General features: G+C 36.1%; 2 protein-coding genes across 2 annotated transcripts; one reads left to right on the top strand and one right to left on the bottom strand.

The window, feature by feature from the left end:
• On the bottom strand, positions 2894-6010 carry LOC109708617. The gene is made up of 4 exons (XM_020230424.1): positions 5205-6010; positions 3980-4187; positions 3763-3892; positions 2894-3491 (listed from the first exon to the last, which is right to left on the bottom strand). The coding sequence occupies exons 1-4, from the start codon at positions 5906-5908 to the stop codon at positions 3238-3240; spliced, it is 1296 nt and encodes a 431-aa protein (XP_020086013.1). The 5' UTR covers positions 5909-6010; the 3' UTR covers positions 2894-3237.
• LOC109709084 lies at positions 15764-16450 on the top strand. The gene is made up of 2 exons (XM_020231155.1): positions 15764-15908; positions 16194-16450. The coding sequence occupies exons 1-2, from the start codon at positions 15764-15766 to the stop codon at positions 16448-16450; spliced, it is 402 nt and encodes a 133-aa protein (XP_020086744.1).

The following is an 18159-nucleotide window of genomic DNA, read 5'->3' as shown; positions in this document are numbered from 1 at the left end:
TGGATAATCAATTCAAAATGATTTATAGTTCAGATAAGTTTTGTACGTTTTTATATTTAAAATATAAATCATCCAATGATTAATATTGGAGCTCTTAGTTAATGAAGGCCATCGCTGGTTGTAAAATTATGATAAATAAAAGATGTACTTATGACTCCTCAACCATAGGCTATATTATAATAAGCTATTGCTCTTTTTATCTTTTTATTTGCTGTTTTGTCCTTGTTAACAAAATCGATGTTGATACAAATTAAGGTATAGAAAAAGAAAGAAAAAAGAAAAGAAGAGAAAAACTCAATCCACAAGGCTCTATAGTTTAATGTCCTTGGCAAAATATATATGAAAATGAAGGATGTTGATACAAATTAAGGTCTAGGAAAAGAAAGAAAAAAGAAAAGAAGAGAAAAACTCAATCTACAAGGCTCTATAGTTTAATGTCCTTGGCAAAATAGGTATGAAAATGAAGAAAGATATGAAGGATTAGTGCAGGATCTGTAACAAGATAGCAATAATTGATATGTCGCGAGTTGTAACCTAACATAATTTGGAACCTGACAATTTGGCTCAGAATTTAACAGCATGTATTCGATTGGTATAAGCAATATGTAGATTGTAACAATTCTATTTGACTTGCGCTGTACCAACCTGAGAAATTACAACTGTACATACATTGGTCAGTTAGGAAGTAGAGATCTTTCGCGGCCTCTATTGAACATGTACTTGGGTTATTTTGATACTTAGCTATATTTGAATTTTAAACAGTAGAGTTTTCAATGTTTGAAATGTTTGAATTTGAGCTTGGGCCACATGAGTTCATGATGAATTAATTAAGTTTGGCCTGTTCAATTTGTTTATCAATATTTCATGTCAATGTTGATCAGCGTATGTAGTCCGCTTTTGACCTACCTACCAATGACCCATTTTATGTCGAGCCCAAATTTTAGACATGTGAATGAAATATTTGTAGTGCATAATTATGCATACATCTCAGTCATGTTCAAGCTTTAAATAATTTTCTAGTATTTTACGGTCCAAGTAATTTAAATAATTAAATATGTTATACAAGTAGGGATGCAAACGGGGCGGATCTGGGGGCGGGAGCCCCGCCCCGCCCTGCCTCCCGCCCCGACTAGCAAAATCCAGCCCCGCCTCCAGCCTCGAATCCGTGACGGGTTAAAAAATACATTATATAATTTCTCCAGCCTCGTAACCTGCCTTCCGCCAGCGCCCCGAATCTACCCCGCCAACTAATATTTTTTATAAAATTATAATATTATTAATATTTTATGAATTAATAATTAATAATTTTTAATAATATTATTTATATAATTTAACAATATCAATTATAAAAATTAAAAATATCAATCGTAATTCAAAACAAAATTTAAAAGTTTCAAATACATTAGAAATGAGAGTACTAACTTATTTGTATTTTGAACTTTTTTTGTAAATACATTATTTTTTAAGAATATTTTTCTAAAATATAATGATTTTCGGTGCAGATTCGGGGTCGGATTCGGGGCGGATCATGGTGCGGCGGATTCGGGGCAAGTCAAAATTTCTCCTATTTTCTGTCCCGAATCCGCCTCGGATCATAAAATTTATTCCGTTTCTTGCTCCGAATCCGTTTATTTTCTCCCATTTACTGTCCCCGTCGGGACGGATCGGGGCAGGAGCTCCACCAATCCGGATCCGTTTGCATCCCTATATACAAGTCGAGTTGGGTGACTTGAACCACCCATTTGCTAGGGGAGTCATGCATGTTCTGATTTTAGAAATTTGACCTTCATAATAATTTATAGGGTGTGTTTGGTTCACGTTACGATGATATTCAATTAAATGTATCAAGTAATTTGATTTGTAGTATTAGATATATTTAGGAATGAAATTTGCGTCAAAATAATAATCTCAATTTTTTTTTAAAAAAAATCTAAATATTCTCGTATTAATGAATTAGGGTAATTATAAAATTTCTAATCCAATCTAATTTTTTTCTTGCTCTCCGCCTCCATCACCCAATGTTCTCGTTTTGAGTCTCTCTAATCCCATCTCTTTTCTCTCTCCAACTTCATCTTCCTCTGAACATAAACTCACTCTTTCTCTCTCTAACTCTATTTTTCTATCTCTTCTACTAATATGAACTGTATCTTGAGTTCAGTTATGGTCCTTATAAAAGAACCAAGCACTTGATGCTTGTAACTTTTTTATCGTTAAATTTATTCTTTTGATCATTTCTGTCTATTAGATTATATTATTCAACCAACCACCCACTCAACTCTAGGGACCGTTATCATCCTAATCGCACATCTCTTAATCCAAGAGCTACAAACTTACAAGCATCAATGACTTTGTACTTTTAAAAGCATGAAAGCTCAATTCTTATATCCCCTCAATTTCTCTAATTATACTCTCTCTCTAATGCTCTCTCTAGATCTCTCTCTCTCTCTCTCTCTCTCTAATCTCAAATCTCTCTCACTCCCAATTTCTCTCGCTCTCTCTGTAAGCTTAACTTTCTTTCTTTATCTCTCCATATTTCTAACCTGGAAACTCTCTCAACCCCCTCTGTCTAATCTCAGCTCTTACTACTTTTAGCCTCAAATCTCTCTCTCTCTCTCTCTAAGCTAAGCTACTTCAGTTTAACCTAAAACCAGATTTCTTGTGAGTATTGAAAAAAAAGGTGTTTATATTACTGGTAACATTACTTGAAATTAATTGATAAGACGAGCATGTTAATTTTATATTTCTAGTAATCTCAAATAATATAATTATGCGAACCAAACACTATAATGTCACATATTTAGTAATAAAATGAGTAGAAATCAAATTCTTAGGAATTCCTTCGTTCCTGATAATTTTTCATAGAACAAACCAGACGCACTGGTAATACTCATTCTTCGTTCAAGCCTTTTACGATCCACCAACTTAAATTGCCACAAGGCAGATGTAACATTATATACATCCCTTCATTTGGTTGATCATTCACAAAAAAATTCATGCATTGCTTTTTCTCGATCTCTCAATGTAAAAGAACAACTGCAGCAGCCGGTAAGGGAAACAAAAATATACAGTTCCCTCCCCTGGTTAGCTGATCCTTGCAATCATACACTCTCTCTATCTCTCTATTACACACAGACCCACCACTGGGCATAAAATAAGATGTGGGAGAATCTTACAAACAGCGCAACAACAACAACAACAACAACAACAACAACAAGAAAGGCAGGAGTTCCACAATTCTTAGCTAGTTCCCCATATACCTCTGGAGGATGCCTTATCCATCTTCACTACTCTCTGTTTCGGGTGTCGCCGGCGTCTGCCGCCGTTTTCGTCGTCTGCTCTGTCGACAGTAACGTCGACTTTGACGATGTGATGATCTGAAGTTCCCTTTGATGAGAGGACTCCGTAGGATCCTGGGACAAACTTGTATGGCGAATATGGCGACGCCAATATGTAGTCTACTCTCGTCCCATACTTGCATGTCCCTTGCACGTCTGCAATTTGTCGTCAGAAAGAAATTAAAGAACATTAAACGTGAAAGAACCAAAATGATCACAACATATTTTCTTTCAATCCCATGCTACAAATGCTTTTGTTAAACTCAAATTTCAAACGATTGGATATGTCTATATCTATACATGTATAGGTTGCAAACAATCCAACCGACGTCCATTTGGAGTGATCAATCAAACTAACAAACACAGGAATAACGTAAGCAGTAAGCGGTGCCGCACGAGACCTTAGTTTACAGCAGGTATTGCTTACCTTGGCCTTTAGCAAGTATTACTACAGCTTCACATTCTCCTGCGAAGTGCTTGGCATCCACATACTGCTTTCCCTTCAGGTACTTCATAACCTCCACCTTCGGTTTTGGTTTTCCAATCTCTTCGTAGTACTATAATACAAAGATGCACACAAAAAGTTACTGTGAAATCGAATATACTCGGATACTCGAAGGGGAAACGGCAGAAAGCCGACTCACCTTGGCGATATCCGCCCACCTTTCTGCCGAGTAGTCTGTCTCGTCGAGAGAGTTTAGTCCTCCGGCTAAGATATGCGGCCCGTCTCTGGACCGAAGTATCGAGTTTATCTGCTTCATTCTCCAGTTTTCGTCGAGGTGGTCGAGATGGGTGCAGTGGAAATTCACTTCCCCCACTCTCGGTATCTCGATTGTGGCCTTCAACACATTCCTGTTTGCAGATCAACAGTGTCTGTGTGAATTTAGAGATCCAATGAGCAACAGGGAAAGCATGTAGATTCTATCAGTAATTAGAATTTTTAACTTTGACAGGACAATGAACCTAAACTTTTTGCATGTGAAAAGAAGCTTCTCTGAGTAACATTTCTGAAACATTTTTTTTAATGCCTGAGCTGGTAAACAAACTTCTCAATTATTGCTGATTTATTAGTGGGAGCAGGACATAGTAGTTAGTACTTGTGTTTTTCGATTAGTATAGTAGTTAGACTTAATATTCTACAATTTAAACATGGATGGCTTACCTAATCCTTGCTAAGAAGACACTTTTGTCAACATTGTGCTTTGCCTACTAAAGCTGAATGTACAGATCTGTTCTGAGAAAGGTTTTTCTTGAACCATTGAAAATTAGATGATTACACTGAATGCTTACGGAATAAATACGACCAGGAAAAAAGTGCTCACCTTTTTCACGGAGAAAATTTCCCTTCTTTTCCTATCTGTCCAGGACTAAAGTATGAAGAATCGTACCGACTAAGAGCGTCTGAAATCAGAATTTTGTGTGGATACTCATACATTCACGACTTATGATTACGAATTCTATAGTGCTAATTGTTAAGGCTCTTCTAAAAACTTTTTTCTTTTGGATTGTCTGGTATCAGAGCTGTGTGCTTTTTTAGTTTTAAGAGTTTTTAGTTCAATTCCTATGTCCGCTTAATCTCGTCGTGCACATGAATAGAAGTGTTATAGCTATTTTGGTATCGTATTTATAATGCAATAATAGCCAGCCAACTGATAAAATTCTGAAAAGCTTTAAACAAAGGTAGATACTGTACTGCTCTCAAAAGTAAATAGAAGATCAGGCAAGATCAACCTTCTTATCAGGACCAGTAATTCCGTTCAAATAGTTCACTAAAAAGAGCTCTGAACAATATCTTACTTCCAACATCAATCAGAAGAACAAATTAAAACAGGAAAAAATAAAAGGGAGAGAGCACATGCATGAACACACCTGAAATCGGTGTCGTCGAAGATCTTCTGAACCATCCAGTGCTTGATGGGCCACTTGGACAGGATGGCGTTGCCGTACTCCGGCGCCCAGCTCTCGGCGAACACGAACTTCATCCCGAGCCCCTCTGCGAGGTCCGACAGCGGCCGCATCGCCTTCTCCTCCTCGGCCTTGACGTTCTGCAGCGCGATGACGTCCGCCCCGACCTCCCGCAGCACGTCCAGCATGCTCCGCTCCGCACCGCAGTGCGATCTCGGGGAACCGAAGCCGTAATAACATTGTGAGGGAGCTCTCTCCCTCAATTGCTTGGTCCTCTCGACGGAGATCTCGTTGTCGGGGAGGTTGATCGACACCCGCAGCTTCGACTTCCCCAAGCTCTGCTGCTTCAGTATGCCCTTGGGCCGGTCGTTGGCCGACTTGCACCGGATGTCGTGGTCTGCCGAGACGGCGGGCGCCATGGAGAACATGGCGGCGTTGAACGTGGCCAGACGGAGTTGTACTACGGCGCTCTTCGAGGTGTTGGGCTTAGCCATTGATTCTGCGGCGTCGTCGGCGTCGTCGTCGATGTTGGGGTTCGGCCGGCCGAATTGGCGGACGACTACGGCGGGCTTTGCGGGGCGGCGTTGGCGGCGGCAGCGGGGGGTGGAGGCGGGCCAGCGGAGGCGGGAGAGGAAGGCGCGGAGCTTCAGCTTGACCATGTCAAGCATCGCAGCTGCGAGAAATCAGTGAAACCAAAATTCCAAATGACGCAACAAATTGTGTGGCATGGGAGCAGAGTGAGAGGGAGATTCGCAATTTCTCTCTGCGATTAGTACGGGATTAGTTAGGAGTACCGGTACAGTCCTAGTATAGAGTATTCTACAGGAGAAATGGGAGCGTGACACGTGGCGGCGGATGAGTGGGAGGGGGGGAGGGGCAACTGTATCTCTGCTCCCAACTGCTCCAAAGGGGGAGAACTTATTGCGTGCACCCGGTGTACAATTACATTCCGTACACTCTGCATACATCTATACATACAATGTCCTCTAACATTTTGGACGAGGATTCTCAGCGGATTTTATATATTCGGATTAATTGCATGCGGCTCCATATAAACATATCGAGTAGTATATATATTCCTACAAAATTTTATTTTTTTATTTATTTCTAACGGTAACAAGTCAGGAGTCAAATATGAATATCACTGAATTTTTATAAAAATGTATATGCAAAGTTGACTTAAAAGAATATATTTATTATATATATTTTTCCTATTGTATTATGCGCACTGTATTTATTGAACAGGATAGGATTGTGATTTTATTAAGGTCTTCAAAAATTATACACGGTGCGTGAGATATGTGAATACGCTGGGTGCGCGTAATAAATTCTTACGCAGGAGGGTGACGGTGATTGGGCAGTGGCCGGCATAAAGGCCGAGAAGAGAGAGAGAGAGAGAGAGAGAGAGAGAGAGAGAAGAGGCCGGGGGGGGGGGGGGGGGGGGGAGTGTCCCGTCGTCCGGCCTACGAAATTCCGGGGAAGAACAGCTGCCGTCCCAACTACTCCATGGCAAGTGCAACTAAGATTCGTCTTAGCTCCTGTCAATAAATAATTATTGTATGCACCAGGTGCACAAGTGTTTCTTTACTAATAAAAAAAAAGCTAACATTACACAAGTTATGTTTTATTATTTATTATATTATAAGCATAAATCTTGAGCTGTGATTTTTTTTTTTTGGAGACGATAGGTAGCACGTTATCCGTTTTGTTTATTTCATTTAGAAATAAACTTAGCAAAATATATGAATCAACTAGGATTCGAACTTGGGTCTCAGGTACTAACCACCAAGCCCTTTGCCACTTGCTCTAGGGACGGTCGGTCTTAGAATTTAAAAAATGATAAGACTAATTAATATAGCGGAAAAATCTTTGCAATAGGAAGCCTAAGGTATAAATCTTACACTTATATTATAAGACTCGGTTAATTGCACATAACTTTTTGTAAATATATCGAATAGCAGATATATTCCTATAAAGTTCAACTTTTTATTTTTATCCCTGAAAATATCCAATGATATTTATATTTGTTCCTTTGGTTTGTTACCGTTAGAGCACTATTTATTTTTTAACAGCAGATAAGTGAAATGATATTGTTTCTTTTAAAAATATATCTCTCCAAAAGTCTCAGCTGCTAGAGCTATGCAAAGACATCCTCCCAAAAATTATTTTACCCAATAATATAAGAGGTTTAAAAAGATCAATTTAACTCATCCATTAACCACGGTTAAGTATTTTACTTATGGTCAACTATATTTTTTTAATGGATCATAACAGCAGGAGTATATTTAAAAACGTTAGGACTTATGTAGGGAAAAAAAAGAAAAAGATACCTGTACACTCCTGTTTGGGGTGTACATACTACAACTAAAGAATTGGTGGTTGAGATTAAATGGTCACTAAAGACTGGTATAATCTCACCCCCTTTTCTCAGGTTTCAAGCATTCCCTCTCTCTCTATCTCTCGCACTCGCCTCTCTCTCGCGCTCTCGCATCTCTCTTGCTCTCGCCTCTCTCCATCGGGCAGGAGCTCGCCTCTACGTCGCAGTTGTTTCGTTCCACACATTCTTGTGCTCTATAGAAAATCCTGCTCCAATCTTCTCAGAACTCTCTCTCGCCCTTGCATCTCTTCATTATAGGAGCTCACCTCTCAATCGCTTGTACGACGCTCCAAACCACTCTCCTGTCCATCCCAGGACCTGCCACTCATTCATTCGCTCGTGGGCGCCCAAAATTGGGGGCGATTTCTGACCTCTTGGCCATAACCCAAACAGGAGACTCAACCCAAACAGGACACTCTTTTAATTTCTACAATCTTGTTCTTTCAATTTTTTTATTTAATATAAAATTTCTATTTTTAGGGTTTAGGGTTCCATCTTCACATTCACCTTTGTCGTGTTGCGAACTTCGTCACTGAGTAGCAGATTCACTCAATTTTAAAACACTGCTAGTATATATTGTTTCTGGTTGCATTTATATAAATTCAGGATTTAGAGTTAGAATTAGGGTTTAGAATTTAGAAGTTGCTTCCACAGTCACATAATTATACTTCACGTATTTCATTAAATTTTGTTTGGTTTAGGATAGGAAACATGTATTCATTACAAATATACCTAATTACGGCATAATTAACAGTACTGTGATGTTTTAAATTTTGTTTGTTTGAATGTGAAACATGTATTCAGTGCAAATATACACTCTCATTTAGGGATTGGTAGAATAGTGTTACACAAATTTACTGGTACATATTATTTTATTTGTATCCATATAATTCATAATATAGGATGAGGGTTTAGAAATTTTCACTTGTATACTACAGTCATACACATACACATACGGTTTATAGATGACACATATGATTAAGATTTGTTCGTTTGAATAAAAAAAATATATAGGAAACATGTATTAATAATATATTCTCTTATGGATTAGTAGAATGGTGCTATGAGGTATTAGTAGTTACTTTGCTACACTGCTTGAAACGGAACATTGTAGCTTGCACACTCCTATAAATGATTATTTTGTTTGTATTTGTAGAATTGCTACTTGTATAGTATAGTGTCACGCACACATATATAGTTTATAATCACATATATGATTAAATTTTATTTGTTTGAATGTGGATATTTATTCGTTGCAAATTTACACTCGTAGGGCATAACAAAATACTCTTATCGGGTTTTAGTTTTTGTTTGTTTGAATGCGAAAATATATTCGTTACAATTTTACACTCTTTTGACATAATAGAATACTCTTAGGGCACAGGTTTTAATTTTTGTTCATTTGAATGCGAACATTATTCGTTGTAATTTTACACTCTTATGCCGTAATATAGAACACTCTTATCAGATTTTATACTATTTTGATATAATCGAACACTCTTATCAAATTTTAATTTTTGTTCATTTGAATGTGAACATGTTTTGCAATTATACACTCTTATGACAAAATAGAACACTCTTAGGGCATAATAGAGCACTTTTATCAAGTTTTACATTCTTTAGACATAATAGAACACTTTTAGCATGTTTTAATTTTTGTTTATTTTAATGCGAATATATATGCATTGTAATTTTACACTCTTAGGATATAATAGAACACTTTTATCAGGTTATAATTTTATTCGTTTGAATGCGAATATATATTCATTATAATTTTACACCTTTATGCCATAATAGAACACTCTTAGAATATAATAGAACACTCTTATCATATTTTAATTTTTGTTCATTTGAATGCGAATATGTATTCGTTACAATTTTATACTCTTATAATATAATAAAACACTCTTAAGATATAATAGAACACTCTTATCAGGTTATAATTTTATTCGTTTTAATGCGAATATGTATTCGTTGTAATTTTAAACTCTTATGTCGTAGTAAAACACTCTTATGGTATAATAGAACACTCTTATCAGATTATAATTTTATTTGTTTTAATGCGAACATATATTCGTTGTAATTTAAACTCTTATGCCATAATAAAATACTCTCAGGGTATAATAAAACACTTTTATCATGTTTTAATTTATTTGTTTGAATGCGAACATATATTCGTTGCAATTTTACACTCTTATAATATTATAGAACACTCTTAGGGCACAATAGAATAATCTTATTAGGTTATAATTTTTGTTTATTTGAATGTGAACATGTATTCGTTATAATTTTACACCCTTATGCTGTAATAGAACATTCTTAGGGCATAATAGAACACTCTTATCAGGTTTTAATTTTTATTCGTTTGAATGTGAATATGTATTCGTTGCAATTTTACACTCTTATAGCATAATAGAATACTTTTAATGTCACACCCCAGTAATCCCACATCGGATAGGAATGAGGATGTGATTGGATATATAAGAGACTTATACATTAGTAATAATAACTGGTGGCGAGTCTCGACTGAGCCAGGGTCGGAAAGACAAGATGATCGGCTATGTCAGGGTTTGGATGACAAGGCTAGCGAGACGAGTCTCACATCGCGTGGTGATCGTCGGCTGTGTGTGTGTGATTAGACTGATTAGGACGTCAGGACCTTAATGGGGGGAGTCTGTCACACCCCAATAATCTCACATTGAATAGGAATGGAGATGTGATTGGGTATATAAGAGACTTAGACACTAGTAATAATAATTGGGTTTAAACAGTTTGGGCTGATGGTTTGGGCCCAATGAGTTATTGTTGCTAGTGAGCTCGGTCATTACAATTAGTCATGGTCCAATGCTGGACCCAACGAGTTATTGTTGCTAGTGGACTGGGTTGTTACAATTAGTTATGGTCCAATGCACTTTTTTATGACGAGAGCATACGATTATTACATATGTAGTTTTGCCATCAGTCATTTTAGTTGATCTCTTTACAATTTCAAATACTAATTGTTGTGCATAATGCTTATAAACCTTTTTACAGTTCCAAATCCTAATTATTGTGCATAATGCTTATAGAAATTTAAAACTGCTTCAAAATTATTGAAAACTATCCTAATTTCTGGTGCCGAAATATTTACGTCTCTAACCTCATAGTTTCTTTCTTCACCCATCTAAAATATCATCAATTAAAATTATGTGTGCCCAGATATTTAAGAAAATTGGTAGCCTATAACACATCATATTTAGTCGGAATACAAAATTAGAATAATGGTGAAGGGACAAAATATTTATCAAAATTGATACGTCTAAAGTTATAATGTATATGCACCATTCTACTGAGCCCTAAAAATGTACCATTACGGCAAAAGAAAATAATATAAACATTTGATTATAACATTTCAAGCAAACAAAATAATTACACAATCAATATTTAATTTATCAAATTTTACTCTCATATACTGTTAAATATAAAACTAAAAAAAGTAAAAAAAGTAAAATATAAAAAACTTCATATCACTATAACAGAGAGACTTGAATACCTAATTAGGGAGGAAAATAACTAGATAAAATATCAATAAAATTGTTTCAAATGAAAAAAAATTAAATTTAAGAAAATTAAAAGGAATAGTAATTTCATGACCTATACATCCACCTATTCAAAAAAGAAAAATTCTATTAATACCAAAAAATTGTAAAAAATAGAAAATTTTCAATAAAATAGAATTATAATAAAAATGCGTCATCTTTTAACTAGTTGATCGTAGTCCAAATCAGTGAGAAAATATTAAAATAATTCACCTCAATTAAAAAAATATTATTTTACTCAAAATACTACAAAATATTGGAAAAAAAAAGTGAAGCAATGAGTTAAATGAAGTAATGGGGTCAAATTAAAGAAAAAATTACAATTTTACTCACGATTGCCTAGGGACGTGGCTATCGTGAGTGGCGTACGCACTGATAAGACTGAGGATCACAACCAAGAAAGATGCACGGATGGGGACTAATCAGAGAGAACCCGCGGATGTGGGCTGAGAACTCAAGTTGAAAATGGAGGAAGAGAATTAATGAAGATTCTCATCAAAAAGGAAATGCTCATGATCAAGAGACGAATTAGGAAGGTTGATCAAATCTCGTGAAGGATCATTTGATAAAGATTCTCATCAAAAAGGAAATGCTCATGATCACGAGATAAATTAGCAAGGTTGATCAAATCTCGTGAAGGATCATTTGTGCTCAACCAAGATTGATTTCAACCACTCAAGAAAGGAAACTATGATTGTATTTTATTATTTCAAATTGTTTTCTTTTATGCATATCATACCATTTGTAACATTTTGTAACTTCTATATATTTTACTACAATAAGGAATACTCTCAACAAGGAGAGAAACCATTCAAATATTTTCTAAGTCTTTCACTTCTTACTTTTCTTCATACTATCAGAGCCATTGATCATGACAAATACTTCTACCTCTCCCTATCTCTATCTAGCTTCTATTAACCTTCTGAATTTTGTTTCTATCAAACTCAACCAATCAAATTACTTGCTATGGTGAACTCAAATTTTTTCGCTAATCGAGAGTCAAGATGTGGTGGGCTTCATCAACGGCGAAACGCCACAACCAGCTCGTGAGATTGATTCGGATGATGGCAAAAGCCGAATCGTGAATCTAGATTTCACATCATGGGTTCGCACGGACTGGGTGGTGAAGGCATGGATCACAAGCACCTTATCAGAAAAGGTGCTTGGTTTGGTGGTCGGGCTAGTGACTTCAGACGAGGTATGGAGTACACTAGAGAATTCTTTTGCGCAAGATTCTCAAGCTTGGAAGTTAGAACTTCTGCAAAAGTTATGACTAATCAAAAAGGGCTCACACTCGTTAGCAGATTATCTTCGCCATTTCAAATCTGTATATGATGAGCTTAATGCCATTGGTAAGCCCGTTGATGATAAAACAAAATATTCTCTTTACTCAATGGTTTGGGCTCAAAGTATGAATCTTTTACTACTACAATGTTGAAACCATCTATCCCTGCTTTTACTGAAATCATACCTTTATTGCAAAGTCATGAATTAAGAAATAAAAGTCATTATGATGATGTAAATCATTCAATGGCTTTCTATGGCCACCCATCCACTAGCGGAGGAAAGAATTATCGAAAGAAACCTAATCCACTTAAACAAGGTGGACAACGTTTTACTTCAGAAGGACGTGGCTCTCCTCAAGGTACCATGCAACAAAAACCAACACAGGAGCAAGGTGGTCGAGGACAAGATGGTTATTTCCCACAAGCACAATCAAATCAATTCCAAAACAAAACAAATGACAATGTGGTGGCTTGTCAGATCTGCAAAAAATGTGGCCATGATGCACTTCATTGTTGGCATCGTTTTAATCATTCATATCAGGATCAGGCAGAAGATATCCCAAAAGCACATGCATCCATGAGCATTTCTGAAACTCAAGATTCAGATTGGATTCCAAACACTGGAGCAACAACCCATATAACAGGTGACGTTAGTAAGCTTCAGAATCTCACTCCTTACTACGGTTCTGATTTTGTTACGGTGGGAAGCGGCCAAAGATTGTAAATATCACATGTGGGGAATTCTAATATCTCTACAAAATTTGACTCTATATCTTTGCATGATGTATTATTAGTTCCTGAAATGAAAAAGAGCATATTATCTGTATCACAACTAATGTCGGAGTTTTCTTGCTTCTTTGAATTTAATTGTAATGACTTTCAGATAAAGGACAGGAGAACGGAAAAAGTGATTACATTGGGGAATAGAAAGGGAGGACTATATTCGTTGAATAATAGCAAACAAGTGATTCAAGCCTACTTTTCAAATAGACAGCAAGTTGCACCCAAAGAAACTTGGCATCGACGGTTGGGACATCCGCAATCTAGTATATATTGTGCATCATCTTTATAATAATAATCTTATTAGAGTGAATAAATGGAACAATATGTCTTATATTTGCTCTAGTTGTCAAATGAGTAAATCTTCAAAACTCCCTTTCTCTAATTCTACTCAAATCTCTTCTGAGCTACTATTTAAAATTCATTGTGATTTGTGGGGACCGTCTCCTATATGCTCCGTGCAAGGATTTAAATACTATGTGATTTTTGTTGACGATTTCTCTCGTTTTATTTGGTATTATCCTTTGAAAAGAAAGTCTGAATTTTTTGATTGCTTCGTAAAATTTCAAAAGTTCGTCGAGATGCCTCTCGACAGAAAAATAAAAATCTTTCAATCGGACGGTGGAGGTGAGTTTTCTAGCAAAGAATTTCTTGATTTTTTGGCCATGAATGGCATAAAACATCAAATGTCTTGTCCTGCCATGCCAGAACAAAATGGCGTAGCGGAACGGAAGCATCGTAATATTGTGGAACTTGGTCTTGCTATGTTATTTGAGGCTTTCATGCCTCGGCACTATTGGGTGGAAGCGTTCTCAACGACGGTATTTCTTATTAATCGGCTTCCCTCTTCTCGACTTGAGATGAAGAGCCCATATCAAACTCTTTTTAATAAGAATCCTAACTATTTAAGTTTGCGGATTTTTGGATGCCGTTGTTTTCCATATTTGAGAGATTATGCAAAAAATAAGTTCACTCCACTCCACGTTCTTTACCATGTGTGTTTTTGGGATATAGTGATAAACACAAAGGTTATTGGTGTCTATATCCTCCTACAGGGCGGGTTTATATTTCTCGACATGTCGTATTCTACGAACAACTGTTTTCTTTTTCAAATAGTTCTCATTTATTTGATATTCAACATGATGAATGTGAGTTATCAACATTTCATGACTGCTCAAATCAAACTAGTTTTATAGAATCAACTAGTGTATCAGGTGGAAATCAAATTATATCTGTTGATATTGCGAATTTATCTAGCAACTCACAGCCAACATCTAATCCTGAAGCATCCCAAATATTTACAACGGCAAACGAAAAACATATTTTGGCAGAAAATCCATCATCTGCTAAACATAATTTTGAATCAAGAGAACTTGCTCATGAAGTTGCGGCTCCATCAAGTGGTGACATGACTCTTCCTGACGACATCTCACCCTCTCGAGTGATGACCGAACCTAATCAAAATATGACTGGTGAGCCTTCCACTATCTCTATGTCTACTGAAAATGTTTCAAATACTCATCATATGATTACGCGATCAAAAGTAGGTGTGATTAAACCTAATCCCAAGTATGCACTTTCGATTACACATCATACTCCTTTGGAGCCTAAGTCAATTCAATCGACTCAAGCATGATGGGTGGTGCTCGACTATGCAAGAGGAAATTGATGCTCTAATGAAAAATGATACGTGAGATCTTGTTCCTCGGGAATCTTTTATGAATGTTGTCGAATGTCGATGGGTTTATAAAACAAAATTAAAAGCTGATGGCAGTCTCGATCGTCTTAAAGCATGACTTGTTGGTAAGGGATATAATAAAAAAAAAGGTATCGATTTTTCAGAAACTTTTAGCCCTGTTATCAAACCAGGTAGTATTCGAACTGTACTTACTATTGCTACAATTAAAGGATGGCCTATTCGGCAATTATATGTTAAAAATGCCTTTTTGCATGGTCATCTACATAAAACTGTCTATATGGCTCAAACCCCTGGTTTTATTGATCCAATTCATCCAACTCATGTTTGTCGTTTGAAGAAGGCATTGTATGGACTCAAACAAGTTCCACGGGCTTGATTCGATCGTTTTAGCACTTTTTTATTTGGTCTTGGGTTTTATTGCAGCACAGCTGATTCTCCCCTTTTTGTTTGCCATACTAATATGGGAAAAAAATATTTTATTACTTTATGTTGATGATATCATTTTAACCGGAGATAATCCAGACCTTCTTGATACCGTTATTAATGATCTTGCTCGAGAATTCTCTATGAAAGATTTGGGACCACTTCACTACTTTCTTGGCATTGAAGTTCAAAATTTTCAAGGACTCTTTCTTACACAAGGAAAGTATGCACGCGATTTATTGGTCTGGGTTCAAATGACTGCATGCAAACCTGTCTCCACTCCTAGGGCTTTAAAAGCTAAGACTCTTTGTTTTAATGATCGTCCTTTTGCAGATCCTACTTTTAATAGAAGTCTTGTTGGAGCTTTATAATATCTGATGATGACTCGTCCAGATATCTCTTTCTCTGTTAATGCAGCATGTCAACATATGGAGTCATCGACAATGCAAGATTTTCAGAATGTCAAACGCATTCTTCGTTATATCAGTGGTACTATTGATTTTGGAATTCGAATTTTATCTCAAAGTACTCTTGATTTATATGCCTTCTCCAATGCCGATTGGGCTGGCTGCCCTACTACTCGCCGATCTACCACCGGTTTATATACTTTTCTTGGAAGTAATTGCTAATCTTGGAGCGCGAAGAAACAACCTACGGTATCTCGATCTAGTGTCGAGGCTAAATATCGAGCTGTGGCTTCCACTGCTGCAGAGTTAACTTAGTTGTCCTTTATATTGTGTGATCTTGGTATTATACTTGATAAACCAGCCATTCTTTTCTGTGATAATATAAGTGCTTTACATATGACAGTTAATCCTATTTTCCATGCTCGTAGTAAGCATATAGAAATTGATTATCACTTTATACGTGAGAAGGTGGCTTTTGGTCATTTGGTCACACGGTTTGTCTCCTCTCCTCATCAACTTGCCGATGTATTGACCAAGCCACTTTCTAAATCTGGTTTTACACAATTACGAACCAAACTCGGCATGTGGTCTAGACATTTGCGGGGGAGTAATGAACATTCTCATCAAAAAGGAAATGATCATGATCAAGAGACGAATTAGGAAAGTTTATCAAATCTCGTGAAGGATCATTTGTGCTCAACCAAGATTGATTTCATCCACTCTAAGAAAAGAAACTATGATTGTATTTTATTATTTCAAATTGTTTTCTTTTATGCATATCATACCATTTGTAATGTTTTGTAACTTCTATACATTTTAATACAATAAGGAATAATCTCAACAAGGAGAGAAACCATTCAAATATTCTCTCATGTATAAAGTGATAATCAATTTCTATATATATGCTTACTACGAGCATGGAAAACAGGATTAATTGTCATATGTAAAGCACTTATGTTATCACAGAAAAGAATGGCTATCATGAGTGGCATACGCACGGATGGGACTGAGGATCACAACCAAGAAAGATGCACGGATGGGGACTAATCGGAGAGAAGAACCCGCGGATGTGGGTTGAGAACTCCAGCTTAAAATGGAGGAAGAGAATATGCGGATGGCCGCAAGACATGAGTTTGCCGAAGAATCGACGAATGATGAAGGAAGAGACAGAGGAAGTGAAGATGGAGAAAAAGAGGAGGGAGCAGAGGGAAGTCCAGAGGAAAAGAGGGAAAGAGACGAAAAAAAAGGAGTGAAGTTATCAATATTTTTTTAATAAAAAAAATTTCATTATTCCCCGCTGTTGGATTTGGCAGTTGTAAGATGTACACCCTAAATAGGGGTGTATCTGTAGCACTACTAAAAAAAAAATAAAAAGTTAAACTTTGTACGAAAATATCTATCATTCGATGTGTTTACAGGGAGCTGTATGTAATTAATCCTATAAGATATTATTTGGTTTGGGAAAAGTTGAAAAAAGAGGTTTTTATGAAAAATTGTTTTTTTGATTTTTTTTTTTTTCCCAAACTTTGCCGAGAAATCAAACAGCCCCAAGGAAAATAAGTGCTTCATTTATGAACCAAATGATACCTAAGTGTACAAATAGTATTGCTCTAAAAGAGAAAAAAAAAACAAATTGCTAAGTGAGTAAATCTTGATCTTTGAGAGGTTAGCGTGTAAAGCTTGCGCCTATACATACACTAGGCCTGCTGATAGCATTGCTCTATTAAAAATAAAAGCAATACTATTTGTACGCCTATAATATAAATATGAATCCTAGTACCCTATACACTATATGGTTTAAATTTACTTACATACCTTTTAAATGTTGTTTTATATTAAAAAACCACAAACTTTTTTTGTGTCCCTGGATGATGCGGTGTGAGATCTGAGTGTAGATGTTCTATATTTTATTGTTTTAAGAATAATATGCATAGATCTGAGTGTAGATGTTCTATACTTTATTTTTTTAAGAATAATATGCATTAGATGCAAAAATAAATTTTGGTTTGTATATAGTGTGGATGTCATTTTCATTCATTAATAAACTTCACGGATTGGTTCGAGCCTTTTAGCACACTGGGCCTCTTAAAACCCTATCATAAAAGCGACAAAATCAGTAAAAACATGTTTTTCTTTGAAAAAAAAATATCTATTGAATATAAAATATTAAAATAATAATATAGGTCTTTGGTTTTATTTTTAGATATAAATGATTATTTTTAGAGCGTAGAAGTTCTTCTAAAATTTATCTTTTCATATGGTATATATCAAAACAGATGGCGCTGAGTTCAAATTCCAACGACTCCCTTGTCTCATCGAGCCCGGATTTAGGGGAAACTGCTTATACCTTAAGGTGTCATCGAGCCTGG

Source organism: Ananas comosus, linkage group 4 (assembly GCF_001540865.1).
Source record: "Ananas comosus cultivar F153 linkage group 4, ASM154086v1, whole genome shotgun sequence".
NCBI lineage: Eukaryota > Viridiplantae > Streptophyta > Magnoliopsida > Poales > Bromeliaceae > Ananas > Ananas comosus.
Note: the sequence above shows the minus strand (reverse complement) of the source record. Positions and strands in the feature narration are given on the sequence as shown.